The sequence below is a fragment of the Pseudophryne corroboree genome, chromosome 7 (genome assembly GCF_028390025.1).
Source record: "Pseudophryne corroboree isolate aPseCor3 chromosome 7, aPseCor3.hap2, whole genome shotgun sequence".
NCBI lineage: Eukaryota > Metazoa > Chordata > Amphibia > Anura > Myobatrachidae > Pseudophryne > Pseudophryne corroboree.
Window position 1 is genome coordinate 81452796 of NC_086450.1, and position 19879 is coordinate 81472674.

At 33.4% G+C, this 19879-nt stretch overlaps 1 protein-coding gene across 29 annotated transcripts in view; it reads left to right on the forward strand.

Moving 5' to 3' along the window:
• TTN (titin) overlaps positions 1–19879 on the forward strand; it is a 302099-nt gene that overhangs the window by 158724 nt on the left and 123496 nt on the right. For 16 of the 29 annotated variants that reach the window (XM_063933349.1, XM_063933371.1, XM_063933359.1 and 13 more), the window contains 38 exons: positions 168–251; positions 1182–1256; positions 1402–1485; positions 1709–2248; positions 2527–2601; positions 2944–3027; positions 3558–3638; positions 3907–3987; positions 7725–7808; positions 7955–8035; positions 8124–8195; positions 8530–8607; positions 8785–8850; positions 9197–9280; positions 9432–9509; positions 9734–9808; positions 10262–10339; positions 10992–11066; positions 11161–11223; positions 11329–11424; positions 12186–12269; positions 12375–12455; positions 12637–12720; positions 12979–13044; positions 13175–13255; positions 13355–13435; positions 13535–13606; positions 13692–13769; positions 13860–13916; positions 14005–14109; positions 14210–14314; positions 14403–14492; positions 14610–14681; positions 15369–15440; positions 15532–15612; positions 15725–15805; positions 15902–15976; positions 16067–16150. In XM_063933349.1, the coding sequence (XP_063789419.1) occupies positions 168–251; positions 1182–1256; positions 1402–1485; positions 1709–2248; positions 2527–2601; positions 2944–3027; positions 3558–3638; positions 3907–3987; positions 7725–7808; positions 7955–8035; positions 8124–8195; positions 8530–8607; positions 8785–8850; positions 9197–9280; positions 9432–9509; positions 9734–9808; positions 10262–10339; positions 10992–11066; positions 11161–11223; positions 11329–11424; positions 12186–12269; positions 12375–12455; positions 12637–12720; positions 12979–13044; positions 13175–13255; positions 13355–13435; positions 13535–13606; positions 13692–13769; positions 13860–13916; positions 14005–14109; positions 14210–14314; positions 14403–14492; positions 14610–14681; positions 15369–15440; positions 15532–15612; positions 15725–15805; positions 15902–15976; positions 16067–16150 (3483 nt within the window). The remainder of the gene's footprint in view (positions 1–167; positions 252–1181; positions 1257–1401; positions 1486–1708; positions 2249–2526; positions 2602–2943; positions 3028–3557; positions 3639–3906; positions 3988–7724; positions 7809–7954; positions 8036–8123; positions 8196–8529; positions 8608–8784; positions 8851–9196; positions 9281–9431; positions 9510–9733; positions 9809–10261; positions 10340–10991; positions 11067–11160; positions 11224–11328; positions 11425–12185; positions 12270–12374; positions 12456–12636; positions 12721–12978; positions 13045–13174; positions 13256–13354; positions 13436–13534; positions 13607–13691; positions 13770–13859; positions 13917–14004; positions 14110–14209; positions 14315–14402; positions 14493–14609; positions 14682–15368; positions 15441–15531; positions 15613–15724; positions 15806–15901; positions 15977–16066; positions 16151–19879) is intronic. The other 13 variants (XM_063933372.1, XM_063933373.1, XM_063933374.1 and 10 more) reach the window with 9 other exon arrangements.

Sequence of the window (19879 nt, forward strand, 5' to 3'; positions counted from 1 at the left end):
GACAAACAATCATCTATTCCACTTTTCAAGTTTAGGATTAGGAACTTGTTGTCTCTCTTTAATGGTGTCTCAGTTTAAATGTTACTGTATGTTTTCTTGGTGTCATGGTGTTGTGTAATAGTGTGTCTTTGTCTACTTCTTAAATGTAATAAGTTACTATGTCTTAGTTCCCGAAGCTGTTAAGAAACCTAAAATTGCTGGAAAGGTGCCAATAGCAACTTATGAGACACCCGAGGTTCCTCCAGCGAGAGGTATAATACTTTAGTTTCTTTTCATGTTAAACTTTTATTTGTTAAAGCTTCAGCATTATCAATGTCTGTTGCCTTAGTTACTTAAAAGAACCAAATGAAATCCAATATAATTCCCCTGCTTCAATGTGCATTGAATATGACAAACACTTTAATGACAACCCTATATACTGTATTTGTTAATTCAAGATGGCAGCAGCTATAATGGCAGTGTTTTAAGCATGTTTTGTATTTTTTTCTCAAAAACATTCTTATATAAAACTAATATCTTGAAACTTGCGGAAGCCCAAAAGAAACAAACTTATTAGGAAAACATTCCATTAACCAAAATAATAATCCTTATTCTTTTGTCTTTTACACTATAGTATAGGAACCATTTACAATATATGTCATACCAAAGTATTATATAGATTGTCTTATGTACTATACTGTACAAACAAGCTACAGTTTCTGTCATAACAAAGATTCCTAGAGAATATTAACTACACTTAACTGTAGGGGCGTTTAGCAGTAATATTTCCTAGTGTGATATATGAAATTTGCCTTTTTAATGCAGCATTAATTGGCTATACTATTAACATCAATAGCTTTTTGCCAAAATTGCAAGCACAGTTTGATAATCCAGCAGCAATTTAACCTCAGTTCAAGTGTTTTTTATTTTATTCTTGGTCAAGCTTCAGCAACACTAACAGAAAGCTTCACTAAATCATAATATTATATTCCATCTTTGAAAACATCTATTTAATATTAATTGTATATTGGGACTAGTATAAAGCTGCAGTTGAGCAGGGCCCTGTCACTGAAACAATTTGTTCATTATCATCCTCTTTATCTCAATTACTGTGAAAAAAAATTACTAAACTCTTGAATTCTTTGATTCAATTGTTACCTATGGAAAGAAGTCATGAATCTTCTTATTAATGTATCTTTAAGTGCCTGAAATTGAAAAGAAACAAGAAGAAAAGATACGTATTATTTCCAAAAAAGTTGAAGCTCCAGCACCTGCAGGTACATAAAAGTTTTGAAGAAAATAACATTTGTCTTACTAGGAAATTTCTTGTGTATTCTTTAGTGTTTCAACATTTTTTGTGTACTTTGTGTGTCTTTGTTCTGTAAAGCCTGTGATTTTTATATGTCACATTGCTCTTTAAAGTACCAGGAGTTCCAAAGAAAGTTAGAGAAGAGGAAAAACGAACTATAACTGTCACCAAAAAAGAAGTGACAACACCAGTTTCAGGTACATGAGAGTTATGCGTTTAAGGAGTCACACACTGAATATGTCTTCTCGTCTCAGTTGTGTCAGCTGATGATAATTAGGTCTTAGAAAAATGGAACATTTAAAATTATTTTAAAATTCTTAGTTTACAGTTTAAAATACTTAGCTGCAACATTTTTGTACAAAACACTGATACAAAGTGTTGTAGTGGTACTAACATCAATGTGTATTTTTAAAATGCCAGTTGTGTCCAGGAAAGTAAAAGAAGCTCAGGTAGTTGCAGTAAAAAGTGTGGAGGAGCCTGAATTAATTGAACACCCAGCTTACAAAGAAAAAGAAGTGTACGAAAAAGTATACAGAACAAAAGAGGCCATCTTCAAGGAGCACGTTTACCAAGAAAGAGAAGAAGTCTTTGAGGAGGAAGAAGTTGTAGCTGCTGAAGAAGAATATTATGAGGAGGAACCAGAGGAAGAGGTAGAGGAAATCTATAAAACTGAAGAATATATTTCTGATAAGCAATATGAGGAAGAGCCCCCTGAAGAGGAATACGAACAGGCAGCTGAAGAGTACTATGTTGAGGAAGCCTCTGAAGAAGTTTACAGGCAAGAAGTTACTCATGAAGAAGAAAGATACAAAGAACAAATCTATGAAACGAGGAGAGCAGCCTACCAGGAAGAGGAGTACATGTATGAATCAGAAGAAGTTTTAGAGGAACCTGATGCATCAATCACAGCAGAAAGAGAAAGCTTCTACCAAGCAGTAGATGTTGTTTATGAAGAGAAAGGTACAATCTTTACCTTACTCTCTTTCATCTTACCCTTCTTTGTTTAGTTATTTAACAACACAGAGTTTCTTATACATGTACTGTAGCAGTATAGAGTACTGTAGATAGTGTTCTAGCTTTGAGTATATATTTACATGCATAGATGCATCATGGCTAACACTCCTTTATCACGTCAGAATAAAAATTAAAATAAAACGTGCTACATATTTCTGTTAATACAAGATTGACACATTATTATTATTATAATAGTATTATAATTACTTATTACTGTTTTAAAGCGCCAGGAAAACCTGTTGCTGCTGTCGTAGAAAGGAAAGTTACTATTGCTAAAAAAGAAGTTCCTCCAATAAAAGGTATATTAGTTAGCTCTACAATCTTTGTTTGTTCTCAAAATTGTGTCCATAGTGTTTTGTGTCTGTTAGTCTTTCCTTCTTTTGAAATTTGCTTCATATCTTTAAAGAAGTGGAAAAGCCTAAAAAGGAATTGCTGTAGCACGCAGATGGACAAAAATTGTCTCTAAACAAATCAAAGAACAGTTTCTGCAGGAAAATGTATTTAATAACATGCAAAGTCGTATATGTCTTATGCAGTACTGTATCTGTTGGGCGTGTTTTGCGGTTTCCTGTATATAGTATGTGTATCCATATTTGGAAGCTGCAAAATATTTCTTACACTATATTCTTTTTAATAATCAGAACCAGAAATAGTACCAGTTGAAAAAGTGTCCATCACCATTCCTAAAAAAGTAGAAGTTCCCAAAAAAGTACCAACTGCTAAAGGTATATAAGCTTAGCATTGTCTATAATTATGTTACAACATTTTTAAATCACCATTAACATTCCATAATCAGTTTTCAGACTTAAATCATAATTAAAAAAAAAGTCAAATTAAAAAAAAAATCCACACAAATAGATCTATAGGATAAAGACAACATTTCTGAATGATTTCATTTATAATATTATAGTTATTGTGTGTAGATTTCTTTTAACACATACAGTATGTTATTCACATGTAAAACTCCCATTTACATCCTCATTACAATTAAGTAGTAGTAAGACACACAGACATATAAATATAAAAAAATTGTGTATATATATATATATATATATATATACTGTATACACACAAACACACATTCTATGAAATGTTACACTGTGTGTCATTAAAGCCTAAGCAAGCTGTTTATAAATAAATAGACTGATCACATGACACTTTTAGAGGAATCTTCATCGTCAGTTTGTGCTGTATATGTTCTGTGTTTTCTTTATATACATCTTGAAACATCTTAAGCAAACTAATCTCTTTAAAGTGCCTGAGGAGCTCAAGAAACTTGTTCCAAAAAGAGGGGAAGCTATTACTGTAACTAAGAAAGAAGAGGTTCATATTGAAGGTATCTTAGCTCTTGATTTCATCTCAACATTATGCCTAGCCAAATTTGCCTCAAGTTCTTTACTTCAACCATCTTCATCCATGTCATGTTTGGTGTTGTTTGTTGTCATCTTAAAACTCTTAACATGTCCAAACACTTCCATTGCCTTAACTTATAAATCTTTCTTTAAATACAGGGAATACAGTTTTATGTTCTATGTGTGTTAGTATTTTACCTCCCTGTAACTTCTTAAGTGTCTATATATCTAAAAATGTAAATATTTTTAAAGTTTCTAAGGATCTTAGAAAAGCTGCTCCTGAAAAGAGAGTAGAAGAGGAAGCTCCAAAAGTGAGAGTACCAGCAGCAAAAGGTATATAAACTAACATGATGATTTATCCTATTCCAAATCTGTATCTGTTATACAAATAAAGGCAAGATAAAAGGTTACAATATAAACATGGTGGGCTTTTATTGGTGCCTTTCGGCATCCATGTGTCAGATATCCCCATTTAAAAGGGTAAAATTAATATAAATGATATGTATCAGGATTTAATAAATAAAATTGAGAATAAAAGTGAGAATAAATGTGCCTTAATATGGAAAAAATAAGTGAGAGGTAAATCTGGAAAATCTTGTATAATTTGTAATACTATGGAAGTATTATATCCTTTGTCTTCATTTTTGTTTTGTTTGATTTTGCTGTTTTTGTGAAAGCATTTATAGCTTTCAAATATATATAAAACATGTCATCTGTAAAGAGAAATGTAACAGCTGTTTAGGGCATACAAAATTCATAGCTTTGGATATTTGTTGTTTAGTTATGATATTTCTCTGTTTTGCTATTTGAAGACTGCAGGTGTCCCAAGTGCTTTTGCTATTTACTGATTCTAGACTTTGGAGATTATTTACTTAAAAAGTGTAAACATGCAATAGATGTTGATTATTATTATTATTATTATTATTATTATTATTAAACTACTGCAGGTTAGACAATGAATCCAAATGTCTGATTGGCTGGTATATGTAATGCTCATTGTCACTTTATAACTTTGTTTGTAAGTAACCCCCATGGCTAACTTGTCCTGTAAATAGAAACAGCTGCTTAAGGAGAATGGCAAATGGTACTCAGCTGAATCAAATTAACTCACCCTCCCCCCCCCCACCACAACAGCACCAGAAACTCTACTTCACCCGTCCCATGGCCCTGTCTCAACCCAGACTCATGCATTTTTGTATGTAGCCTATGGGGTTGCAAATCTAACAGTACTGTAAGTGCGGCATATAACTACACTTACATGAGTTAACCAAAAAATGAGACAGCGCTGACTGAAATGAATTGTAAGAATAATTTGCAATGTTATTTAATAATAATTATACAATAAAATACATTAAAAAACACATAAAATAAATGGATATCTCACTGCACTAATGAGCTCATAGTCACCATATATGGGATATTATTTGTTTGCTGCTTGATGAAATGTCCCTGTGGGATCCGCACATTCAAAAGTCCCTTATCCTGGGGTTGTAGCACAGTCCCCGGGCCGAAGAATTTATTGAAGACAACGCTGGAGGAATAGCTGTCCCAGTGGTTTGGCAATACAACGGGGGGTCCTCACCAGTAATGCGTGGTAGTCTTGATATTCGGTCCTTGTTAGTGGATATGGGTGTAAATGCGCTATTTTGCGGAATCCTTAGGGGTCCAAGTGATAGTAGATATCCAATGGAGGTGACACAGGCTCACACCTGACGCGTTTCACAGCTACCTGCTGTTTTTTCAAAGGACCTTTGAAAAAATAGCGCATTTACACCCATATCCACTAACAAGGACCGAATATCAAGACTACCATGCATTACTGGTGAGGACCCCCCGTTGTATTGCCAAACCACTGGGACAGCTATTCCTCCAGCGTTGTCTTCAATAAATTCTTCGGCCCGGGGACTGTGCTACAACCCCAGGATAAGGGACTTTTGAATGTGCGGATCCCACAGGGACATTTCATCAAGCAGCAAACGAATAATATCCCATATATGGTGACTATGAGCTCATTAGTGCAGTGAGATATCCATTTATTTTATGTGTTTTTTATGTATATTATTGTATAATTATTATTAAATAACATTGCAAATTATTCTTACAATTCATCTCAGTCAGCGCTGTCTCATTTTTTGGTTAATTCTGGTTGTATTATGTTATAGGCGTGACTAGCCTATACAGACAGCTGCTAATCACTTATTAAATTGGAGCCACAGCTTGAGCGCCCCTTCCAAGTAATTGGTTACCTCTTTTTTGCACTTACATGAGTTAGCATAGCTAATTGGATTGACCCCTTTGATTGGAAAGATCAAATAGTATAATCAAATTGTGCACATTTTCCCATGGATGAAATGCTTATGATTATATTTACGTTAATGCAAAGTATCAGTTTCCAATTACATTACAGATCCATTTTAAACCATATTTAGACATGATGTGCTAATTATAAAAAGCTGTTTTGTATGGCTACCTTCTCATACTATACTTATAGTTGTTAGGTGCTATGGATAATTTAAAACATCTCTAAAATGACATTGGGAATTCTATTGTGGCCCAAAAATTTGTGGGTGATTAAAAAAAACAGCCATTACCGTAATTTTTTTGCCCTTTGGTTTTCTCAGGCAATTTAATTCAAACAATTTTTTTTATCCCCCCCCCCAAAAAAAAATCCTGTTTTCTGATGAAAACACATAGGATCCGGGATAAGTTCTCAGACCTACAGTATGTGCTTGTGATTATGGCCATGAAAAAATGGCACTTATCAGGGATTTTATTTCAGGACCTCAGCAGGGCTAATTGCATAACCCCCAGGGAATCAATTAGCCTATAGGTTAGAATAGGCTGTTTTTCACTTCCCAGCTACAATGTAAATACTGGGGCTAATTCAGGTTGGATTGCAGTGTGCGACCCAACCAGAATTTTTTCTGAAAAGATGTGGGCACATGTGCAGCGCCCATCCTGTGCATGCGCCCACATTTTCTGCGGAGGGTCCACAGAAAATGCGATCACCTCTGCCTGTCAATCAGGCAGAGATGGTCATGGGGCAGGGGGGTGGGCAACACTCCATTTCCAGGGAGGAGATAGAGTGTTGCGGGGGCTGGACAACCAGAATGGTGGGTGGTGAGGCAAGAATGGGGCATATCAGGGGCGTAGTCACGGCGGCTGCGTGACATCACATGCAGCCACCACGACAGGTAAAATGGCACCGGGACTCCTGCAGGCGCAGCTAAGCTGCGCCAGCAGGAGTCATCTTTAGTTTCTGCTGACAAGTTTCTGCTTGTTGGAGGGGGGAGGCGCTGGTCAGTATGCTGGGCGGCTTTGCCCAGCAATGGGCAGCCCCCCGCATGCAACAAAAGGATAGCAAATTCTGCTAATTAGCAGAATTTGCTATCCTTACTGAATTAGCCCCACTGTCCCCAGTCTCTTGCTAACAAACCATGCTGTGAGTAGCAGTTAAGCACTGGCTGTGCTTATTTAGGTTTGTAGGTAAGTCATAGTATTATTTGATACGGATCAGATTCTTCATTAGGTATAAGAACAAAGCCATATTGCAGTAACATGTTAAACATTGTAGTTGCAATGTATTTATCTTTGATTGGGCATGCAGAGTACATTATATAATAACATTAATGAGTGCAGAATATATTTTTTTTCTAGGTTTTTAGCTCAACCAATGTGTCTTGGGAAACGGTGGTGGTGTTTCCTTGCATATTGCATAAAATACACATGGCACATTGCTAATGTTTACTGATCCATTGCCGTTGAAAATGTGTTTAGTATTTGTGGCAGTATAGATTGTTATAGAATAATGATTACATGGAAAGTCTAGCTTGATACATTTTATGTTGGCAATCATGTTGTATATCAGAAATAATTTATCCCAGGTACTATAACCTAAGTGGATAGTGTACCTATTATGTGTTTGGCTTGGTAGTGGTTGCATAATCCAATCAACACTACGTTGGCTACTGACAGGCTACTGTTTAATGTCACTGTTTCCTAGATATATGTATCCTTTCTTCACAAAACTTAATTTTGCAAAAACCAACAAGCATACTATATCTTTTAAGTGCCTGAAAAACCAAAGCCACGTGTACCTGAAGACAAAGTGCCAACTCCTGTCACCAAGAAGGAAGAGGTTCCTCCAGCCAAAGGTACATAAATCAAACATTGGACATTTGTACTGGGAGTTAAAAGCTGTATTTTGTAGTATGTCTACCCACTATAAGTATGATGTAAGTAGCCATCTCTTTGGAGCTAACCTGAAAAACAAGTAAACATCGTACTGTATTTTTTAAAGTACCAGAAGAGCATAAGCGGGTCCCTGAAGAAAAGGTTCCAGCTATGGTGCCTAAGAAAGAGGAAGTTGCAGTTCCTAAAGGTACAATTCACACTTATCTCATCTGGTACCTTTTTAAAAAATCTTCTGTTTTCTTGCATACCACTAAAATTCAAACATATTCTTAAAGCACCAGAAATACCCAAGAAAGTTCCTCCAGTGGACCAAATTGTTCCTAAAAAAGAAGTGCCAGCTCCTAAAGGTAGAACATCTTTCATGATGGATTGATAGACATTTTCCATTCACAAGCCTTAACTTTTATTTTTAGCATCATGTATGTTTATGTATTAGCATTTACTTAATAATTTATGTAATAACATAAATACCTGAAAAGATTTGCTAAGGGTTGTGCTTTACCCTCTCACTATGAATTAAATGTTGTTTTCCAGTTAATGTTAAGTCAACTGACCCTTGATGTTTTGTCAGTGTTCTTCTGTGTCTTACAGTGTTGTATTTCTTGGGGTGTCTCATGTTATACATGTCTAGCTGTCTTTAGACTTGTAAAGCCAATCTTATGAGTAAATATATTTTTAAAGTTCTTGAAGTGGCCAAAAAAGTAGAGGAGAAAGTGTCAGTTCCGGTGGCAAAGAAAGAAGAAGCACCTCTGGCCAAAGGTACTTTCACTCTTTTCTTCTCACTTGATGAAACTACGTTATTGTTTAATGTACTGTTTGTTTTGTCTAGTTCTCTCTTATTGTACAGTGTGTGTCATGGTACATTTGTCCTTCTTACATACTTGTAAAGTAAACCTTACATAAACAAATATATGAACCAAACTTATATCTTTAAAGTGATAGATAGACGTAGAAAAGAGGTTCCAGAGCATAAGCCCCCTGAGGAAGCTCCACTTTTTAAAGGTATATGAACTGTGTAATACAAAAGCTAATTCTGTAATAATAACAGCTCATTATAGTTGTCATGCACACATGTTCCATCTTCTTGTGCTGCTTAGTAACAAACAAAAATACTCCATGACTGCCATAACTGGTTGGCTTTTTAGAAACAGTCCCATTTTCCTGCTACTATTGATATAACATGCTAATTTTATTCAAATCATTCATACTTTCACAGTAGTCCATGTCTTCAGCTATCTTTTAATCTTACTTATCATAATAATTAGTTATTTAGTGGTCTTTGTGGGGTTTTTATGTAGAGGAAGTGAACAGAGTACTTCCAAAAATTTAGAATATTTTTTTTTAAAAGTTCCTGAATTGAGGAAGAAGCCGGTTCCTGAAATGAAAGAACCAGTTCCCACTCCTAAAAAGGAAGAGGTTGCCCCTACCAAAGGTAAACCTCCACATCTAAATGATTTTCATAAATGATGCTACTGCATGTAGCAGTCAGATATATATTGTGTGTTTGTTTAATGTTTTCTTTATTAATGTGGTTTACAAACATGAACTCCAAAAATCTTAAAATATCTAAAATATTTTTTAAGTGCCTGAGCCACCTAAGAGGTTTGTCCCAGAAGAGAAGGTACCTATACCTAAAAAAGAGGAGGCACCTCCAGTTAAAGGTATATATTTGTGAAATTAACATTATATTATCTCTTATGGTCTTTGTGTCATGTCTTAGTTTTGTGTTTGTACATGGTGATGCTTCTTTCTTCTTGAGAAATCTTGCTATTAATTGTTTTTGTACCTGTTGGTTTCATTGTCAGTTTGTTTTGGTCATCATTACTTACTGTGTTATCTCTGAGTGGTTTCCATGTTCTTAACAAGAGTTTGGTGTTCTTTAAAGTGCCTGAAGCACCTAGGAAGATTGTTCCTGAAGAAAAAGTGGCAAAGGTTATTCCTGAAGCTCCACCTATTAAAGGTACATAAGAGATGTCAACTCCTACAATAGTTATTCAAAATCTGCATTATATAAATATCATTCTATATGTCCTTGTAGTGTTTACTATAGACAAAAATACTCAAAAATTATATTACTAATTGGGCATATGTAAGTTATGCATATTTTACATTTTGGTCATAGAGGAATCGAAGAAATGGTGTAGTCTTCTCTGATCTTCATCGTAACAAATTCAACTCTTCAAAGGGAAGAAGTATTGTTAGAACAAATCACAGATTGAATATTTCCTTTATTTTTATATATTTTGCATTGTTTTAGAATGAATGTTAAAAAAAGTATTTAAACAGCCACATGTTGAATGCTGCAAATCAAAGCTTTCAAACATCAAAAGTCTACAAAAACCTCTTTAAAATCTTCTTGCTGTCATCATAAGAAATATATAAAAGTTACTAAAGGCGTACAATATTTTTAAAGTGTCTGAAGTTTGGAAGGCCGTGTCACCAGAGCCAGAAGAGTTCATTGAATTGCCTAAAAAGACTCCTGTAGTCAAAGGTATTAATTGAAATACATCTTGGAATCCAGTTTTATTAACATCTTCAAGCATTGTATTTGCTTCTTTATGTGTTTATATGTTGTCATTTATTTCGACAAATTACACTAACATTTACACCTACTTACTGTATGTGCATACAACATCCCCCAGCAAAATATATAAGGCTTTGTCTAAAGAGATAAGACAATGAACCAGCTAATGAGCTACAGTGGCTAGCATAATCTTGATGTTTAGAGAATAGAAACATTACCATCAGAACTGAGTTACTGTATGTACAGAAATACATTTATATGGTGGTGGTGGTGGTAATACTACTAGTTGTATTTTCAATAGACACAATTTTACTTAAAAGTTTCCATTTTTACTATTTTGACCTTTTTAGACCAAATCTTTATGAAGTTGACAAACGTACTTGTGACTCATCAATTTGGCTGTAGCATTGATCATAAGAGATGTAATCTTTGGATGCGATTGATGGAACTCATCTTACAAAGTTATACAATTGCCTTATATACCCAGAACCTGGCCAAATGTTCCATCTTTAGAGATCACAATATTTGTCTCTTCTTAGTCTCTTTATTGTTGTACTCTAAAATTACAATTATAAAATATATAATTTGACAGTTAGTAAATTAGATACAATATTTTTAGTACCAGAACCACCAGTGATACCTGTACCTGAAGAAAAGTCTACAATTATACATAAGAGACCAAGACCAGCTGAAGGTATACAGATTATTTCAAATGTTTACTTGTTTTGTTTCATTGTGTGTTGTTTTTTTGTCCTCGGAAAACTGAACTATTACTAATATCTTTAAAGTGCCTGTTCCAGAAGAAAAAGTGCAACTTAAACCCTTTAAAAAAGAAGTACCTCGAGCCAAAGGTACATTATAGTATGTGTGTGTTATATACAAGTAGTGTACTGTGAGTTTTATTATAGTCTTCTATCAAAGAAGAGGTTACTAAAACCTGTATATTATCTTTAAAGTGCCAGAAGCTCCCCCTAAAGTAACACCTGAGCAGAAAATAACTACTCCTATTTCTAAGAGGGAGGTTCCTCCGGTTCCTACGCCTCCACCCAAAGGTATTGGCACTATCCATATTAATACTGCTAACATGTTAGTTAGTAAGGTAGATGCAGTGAGGCAGGTATGAACTACATAGACATATCAATCAATTTTCCCTCAACTGCTTCCTAAAACTGTTACAATTGAATAATCTTTATAATTCAATTGCCATTAAAACAAGATGACTAATACAATAATGCTTCACATTTTTCCCAAACTAAGAACTTTGGGTCCTAAAAATGTGTATTTGACCTTGCAATAAGTGCACATCTTTCACAGTACTATACTTGAGAGAACTACTTGATTACATTTTGGAATAAATATCTTTGATTATTGATTATGTGAAACAAAAAATGGGAAGAATCATGTAAAAATGTATTGTTTCCTATGTAAACTATTTTTTTCCTATTAATGCCCATAACATTATTATTTTACTATTAGTATACTTTTTCTAATGTGCTACCAAATAATAATAATAATAATAACAAAATAGATATCATGTGGGTGGACAAAAGAAAACATATTTGAGGCATTGCAAAATGTAAAATATGTTCTAACTGTGAAGGGTGGGTGGGGGCAGAGATAAAGCCTGCCAGCTTTTAGAGGTTCGTGTAATGAAAGGTTTTCTGTTTAAATAATAATAATAATAATAATAATAATAATACTCAGCAATAGAATGCATTACTCACTGCCCACTAAATGTCTAGAGGAGTCTAAGTTATAGAATTTTGACTGCGCAAGGCTAGCAACTAAATCATAGTCTACTTCCTTCTTAAAGTACCAGAATTGCCTAAGAAAATTACCCCAAAAGAGCAAGAAGCTATGCCTTCTCACAGGAAAGAAATCACACTCCCAGTAAAAGGTACAACACCTAAACTTGAATATTTTATTTGTATTTCTTAGTAATTATTTTATTATAACAAATCCACATCTAAATTACTTCAACAAAATACACATTCTTTTAAAGTGGCTGAGATTCCAGAAGAAGCAGTGGAAGAAAAAATGGCAGTATTTGTTCATACAAAAGAAGTAACTACTAGTGTTAAAGGTAGATATCAGTTACAAGCCATAGTAATCCCTACTTTAACTGTAGTTTAGAAATTTTTTGTGAAAGAGTTTGCTACTTACCTAACTTTTCTTTATCGTACTCATGCTGTCTTGTTTTCACTGTATGTTTGTTCTGTTGTGTGATGTTACAAATATCTTAAGGAAAACTAATATCTTTTAAGTGACTGAAGAGGTGACACAAGCTATCCAAGATATAGAGATCACTCCTCCTGTTGTGGATAAGAAACGTGTTCCACCAAAGAAAGGTACACCACCTCCCACGTTCCATAATGTTAAGCAAATGTTTTTCTTTTGATTGCTCTATGTTTTGTGCTGTGTTTGTAAAGTCATACTAATATCTTGAAAGGACCCATAATCCCCCCAGAGTTACCTCAAGTAAAACATTTTTAAATTGAACCATACTTATGGTCAACCATTAATGTTCCACATTTATTTTTATATGTGAACTCTTATGTGAGCCTCTTGGTGCTTCCAAACACTTACTAATATCTTTATCCCTCAAGAACCTGTTCAAGGGGAGAAAGTGCTTCATACTCTTCCCAAAAAAGAAGTTCCCCCCCATACACAAGGTACAATAAGTGTGATCAATCACTAATTTATATGTCACATTCCCCATGATATGTGTAGTTTCATGTTGTGAAAGTATTGATCTTTGGTGCTAACTGTTCTATTTCTAAAGTCTTACTAATATCTTTAAAGTACATGAGATCTTCCAAGAACATGTTCAAGAACAAAAAGTTCCTCCTGCAGTTCCCAAAAAGTTTGCTCCTCCTGAAAAAGGTATATTATTTATCTGGTATTTATTTTTTAGCCATTTATATGCATTTTATGTTTATCATGTATTTGGCTAGATATTAATTTCTACTAATATCTTCCAAGTTGAGATACCTGGAATGATTACTTCAGAAGAAAAAATTGAGGTTTTAGGCTTCAGAAGAAAACTAGTTCCACCTGTTGAAGGTATTATATACAGTATGTTTGGTGAAACATTATTCTAGATAATACTATTTGGCAGTATCATGAATACTAAATTAGAACAAACTTTCTTTCACATGCCAGAAAGGTCAAAGAGAGCAGAAGACAAAATACCCATTGTTATTCCCCAAAAACAAGTGCCATCTCCCCTTGAAGGTATATAGACTTAAGTAATGAACTAGTTTTATGGTGTAAACAAATTGATCAATTGAATACTGAAAACATTTCATCTGTTTCAAAGCACTGGAAATACCTCCTAGTACTACACTAGAAGATATACATATTACAATCCCAGTAAAAGCAGTTTCTTCCCCACAAGGTATTCTGCATACTATGTTTTAGCATTTGATTGATGAATCATTATTATTTTTTTAGATCTTAAACAATACTAATATCTTTTAATTGACAGAAGTCTCCAAGATAGGAGAGAAAGTTGGCAAAAAAGAAGTAGCCGATCTTGTGGAAGGTAGATTATTTTTTCCACATTGATGTGCCTGTGTCTATATGGTTGAGAGAACACACTAACTCTTAAATTATAACTAATATCTTTAAAGTTCCTGAGGCTCCTAAAATATTAACCCCCAAGAAATTGTCTGGGGAAGAAAAAACTCTGAAGCCTAAAGAAGTTGTCAAAAAAGAAGTAGCCGGTCTTGTGGAAGGTAGATTATTTTCTCTACATTGATGTGCCTGTGTCTATATTTATAGACATGTGCCTGTGTATATACACTAACTCTTAAATTATTACTAATATCTTTAAAGTTCCTGAGGCTCCTAAGAAATTAGCCCCCAAGAAATTGTCTGGGGAAGAAAAAATTCTGAAGCCTAAAGAAGTTGCCAAAAAAGAAGTAGCCGGTCTTGTGGAAGGTAGATTTCTTTCTCTACATTGATGTGCCTGTGTCTATATGGTTGAGAGAACACACTAACTCTTAAATTATTACTAATATCTTTAAAGTTCCTGAGGCTCCTAAAATATTAGCCCCCAAGAAATTGTCTGGGGAAGAAAAAATTCTGAAGCCTAAAGAAACAAAGCCAGCTATTGAAGGTATATTTACAATGAATATAACATTGTGAAATACACATTCATTCTTGAGTACTACCATTTAGAGAATCATCACAATGGAATTATATTTTTTCAATGCTAATATCTTTTCAATGACAGAGATCTCCAAAAGGGAAGAAGAGAGATTTACAAGGGTTACTTCCCAAAAAGAAATTGTGCATCATATTGAAGGTAGATTATGTTTTACGCATTTATCTGACAATGTGGGCAAGAATACATAGAAACTCTTAGACTTATACTAATATCTTTAAAGTTTCTGAAGTGTCCAAGAAGTTGGCCCCAGAAGAAAACATTATTAGAAGGACAAGGAAAGAAGGAAAACTAAGCCTTGAAAGTGCATTGACAATTACAATGAGAAATTAAACAAAAAATGCTGAGAGAATACTAATATCTTTTCATTTTCTGTTAAAACGCCCAATGAGCATGTACTGGAAAAAAACAAGTACAATTAGATTAGTAATCTTACCTGAGAAAAATATATCAACTACTAAATATGAAGAGTTCTTTTTTGATATATGTACATGTTATATCAGAGAGCAGAGGTAGGACATCCATGACTAGCTGGCTGTTGTGGATGTACATATCCCAGTATTGCCTTGTCAGATTTTGGCCCAAAAGAGAAAATATCAGAATTCTATAATATAATGAATGCAGCTCTTTTTTAATATATGTACAACTTATGTCAGAGAGCAGAGGTAGGACATCCATGACTAGCTGTCTGTTGTGGATGTACATGTCCCAGTATTGCCTTGTCAGATTCTGGCCCACAAGATGAAAATATCAGTATTCTATAATATAAAAAATGCATCAAATTCTGTAGTTTGACATTAATTTGAATAAAATAAATGTTTTTCCAAGCACCTGAGATGCCAGAGGATGAAGATGAAATTCACGTTCTTGCCCACAAAAAGGAATATATACATATGGCAGGTATGTCCTTTGTTAGGCACACGTGTACATTTAATTTCCTATACATAGTTTTTTCAAAATAATCTAATTGAAAACACATATATTTTTTAAGAACCAGGAGAAGCCAAAGAGCATCTGCTAGAAGAGGAACATGTAACAATAATTAAAAAGAAAATAGCCCCCCATGTAAAAGGTAAATAGCATTATATTTAGTAATATTTAGTACTTTAACACAGACATTTTACGTGTGCTCTAGTTCAAGCCTCTGGAAAATTTTAGTAATTCAGATACTAATATCTTTAAAGAACCTGAAGTGCCAATAAGGAAAGCTCATGAAGAACAAGTTCACAAAGTTGACAAGAGTGAAGCAGCAGTCTCTGCAGAAGGTACATCAGCAGTCTTCTCTTTATGTAAATGGTTTTATCATTAGAACTCAACTATTTTGTCAAATACTAATGTTAAACTAATATCTTCATAATCAGAAGTGTTCCAAAAGAAATCAACAGCTAAAGGAACAACACAATTTTCTAGAAGAGAAATTACCACTCGCGGGGAAGGTACAGCATCTTATCTACCTCTTACACTAATCACAATTAAATCATATTTATATGTTAATCAAATATTAACATAAAACTATATTTTTAAAGTAGTTAAGGTCTTGGAAAGACTGGGCCCTGAAGACAAGCCTCAAAGTGCTGTTTTTGACATAGAATCTGCCTCTTATGAAGAAGGTATATACTCTTTAACTCTTCATCTCATCACCACCACGTCGACACTATTTATTATAGAATGTTATACCAGTAAAATAAAAACAGAATACTTTATTATTTTCAGCCTAAATATAACCAAAAGCATTTCCCACATAGAAGGTATAAGTACATTATTAATTTGCTGGTCAGTTACTAACAGTGAATGAACATCCTCTTTGCCATGTATATATAATAGACATATGACAACAAACCATAAATAGTTATGTCTAAAAAAGCAGTTGCCTCAAACCTGTAAATTATGTCATGATTTCTTACATCATCATTCCAGTCAGTCATTAAAGCACATTAATAATCTGCAAGTCAAATACTAATCCAAAAAAACTATATTTTTCAATTATTAGATTTGCCAAAAGAAATATCTGAAGGGAAACCCACTGCATCTAGGGGAGTTTCCCCCATAAAAGGTATAACATAATCTATCTGCTCATTGCCTCTATTTAGTTACTAAGGCAATCTGCTCTTTTTCCAGTCAATTAAGTGAAGTAATATTATGCATAAAAAGAATCCACGAGAAGTTACTGCTCAACTGGCAGTTATATGATGATCTTATAAGTTTTAATTCAAGTCTTCCAGACATTAAAACACATTACTAATCCTCCACTCAATAATTAATACAAAAACTGTATTGTTTTAATTATTAGATGCCCCAGTAAGAATATCTGAAGGGAAGGCCAATATGTCTAAAAAAGGAATTGCTTCCCACATGGAAGGTATATAATCATTATCTTTTCCTTTTCATTAGAAATCATCCAGTCATTAAAATGTACAGTATCATTCATTCATTGGTCAAATAATTATTATTTTTTTAGCATTAAAGTATTACATTTAAATTCTTAAGCATGAGGGGAAACCAATAATGGGTGTCTCTGAAAAAGAAATAGCTTCCTATATAGAATGTATACCATTAAGTTGTGTCTCCAGCTATCTAGTCTTCCAGATATTAAATTACAGTATCCATTTCCATTTTTTTTTATTATAATAGAAGACCATTCTATTTAATTTAATTTAATAGATATCTCAAAAGGACTGAAGTCTAAAGAGAAGCCCAAAGTTTCTCTAGCCAAAAGAGAAACTATTTCCCACTTGGAAGGTACTTCATCACCATTTCAGTCTTCTCATTACAACCACTGACTCATTAAAACACATTATACCATAAATAATGTTTTTCAGTTATGCCTAAGGTGACATCCAAAATACACCATCTCCTCATCATCTCTTACTTTTTATTCCAACCATCCAGTCATTAAATTGTTTTTAATATTCCTATTTTAAATAATTACATTTTAGTAGTAAACTAATACATGTAAATTCCTAGATGTCACAAAAAGACCACAGTCTGAAGTGATACCACTAATCAAGGTTTCTGAAAAAGAAAATGCTCCCTATGATGAAGGTATATAATCATCTATTAAGTTATCATTTCAGCCATCCAGACATTAAATAACATTATTCATTTAATTGTTGAAATAATATGCAAAAGTCCATTATATTTAATGTGACAGATATCTCAAAAGGATTGAGGCCTAAAAACAAGCCCAACATTTCTTTAGCTAAAAGATAAGCTGTTTCCCACGTGGAAGGTAGTTCATCGCCATTCCTGTTTTCTCATTACAACCACCAAGTTATTAAAACACATTTTACATTCCTACTATAAATAATGTTATTCAATTATGCCTAATGTGACATTCCAAAAACACTATTTCCTCCTCATATTTACCTTTACATTCCAATCATCCAGTCACTAAAATGTATCCTTCATTGCTATTTTAAATAATTTCATTTTAGTAGTAAACTAATACATCTAAATTCCTAGATGTCACAAAAAGACTACAGCCTAAAGTAAAACCACTAATTGAGACTTCTGAAAAAGAAATAGCTTCCTATGATGAAGGTATATCATTGTCTATTAAGTTATCATTCCAGCCATCCAGACATTAAATAACATTATTCATTTAATTGTTGATATAATAATAAGAGCATTATATTTAATTTGACAGATATCGCAAAAGGATTGAGGTCTAAAGAGAAGCCCAACATTTCTTTAGCTAAAAGAGAAGCTGTTTCCCACATGGAAGGTAGTTCATCACCATTTCTGTCTTCTCATTACAACCACCCAATCATTAAAACAGATTATACAGTACATTCATACCATAAATAATGTAATTCAATTATGCCTAATGTGACATTCCAAAAACACCATTTCCTCCTCATATTTACCTTTACATTCCAATCATCCAATCATTAACATGTATCTTTCAATGCTGGTTTAAATAATTCCATTTCAGTAGTAAACTAATACATCTAAATTCCTAGATGTCACAAAAAGACTACAGCCTGAAGTAAAACCACTAATTGAGACTTCTGAAAAAGAAATTGCTTCCTATGATGAAGGTATATCATCATCCATTAAGTTATCATTCCAGCCATCCAGACATTAAATAACATTATTCATTTAATTGTTGACATAATAATAAGAGCATTATATTTTATTTGACAGATATCTCAAAAGGATTGAGGTCTAAAGAGAAGCCCAAAGTTTCTTTAGCTAAAAGAGAATCTGTTTTTTACATGGAAGGTAGTTTACCATTACTATCTTATCACTACAACCACCCAGTCATTAAAATCAAATATACATTCATACCATAAATAATAATGTTATTAAATTATGCCTAAATTAGGTGATATTCCCAAGTCACTGTCTCCTGAAGAGAAGGCTCAAATATCCATATGCAAGGGAGACATTGCTTCCTATATAAAAGGTACAGTATAACACAGTCTGTGTTTTCTCAGTGCAATCATTCAGCCATTAAACTACATTACGCATGACCTATCAAGTATTTATTCAGAAACCATATATTTAAAATGTTAGATGTCACAAAGAAACCAGAGGCTGGAGACAAATCCACAAAATATGAAAGAGATGTAGTTTCTCATGTGAAAGGCATATTATCATCTCTATGTTTTCATTTAAACCTTCAAATCGTTAGAAAATACATTTTACATCTTTATAATTCAACTACTAATACTTTAAATATGTCTAAATTAGTTGATGTTTTAAAAAAACTGACTCCAGAAGGGAACCCCCAAACCATTGCATCCAAAGTCATTTCCCACATAGGATGTATAACATAATCTGTCTTCTTACACTTATTTCATTACAAAAGCACATTATTTTTCAGTCAATTAATAATAGTGAATTACCATGTCCTGATTGCTAGATATACATAATAGACATATTAAAACAAACAAAAAATAGTTTTATTTACAGTTAAAAAGAAATTGCATAACATCAGGAATTTATGTTATAATCTTTTATGTTCTCATTCTAGTCATTAAATTACATTAATAATCTTCCAAATATAAATGCAAAAACTATATTTTTCAAGGCCAGACGTGAAACCACTAATTGATGTCTCTAAAAAAGAAAATGCTTCCTATGTATAAGGTATATCATTATCAATTAAGTATAATTCCTATCATACAGGCAATAATATCAATAATCATTTACTTTTTAAAATGAAAATGTAAAAACATGATATTTAATTTGATATCTCAAAAACATTGAGGTCTAAAGAGAGGCCCAACGTTTCTTTAGCTAAAATAGAAGTTTTTTCCAAAATAGAGGGCTGTTCATCACCATTTCTATCTTCTCATTACAACCATACAGTCATAAAACCACAGTCATACCAT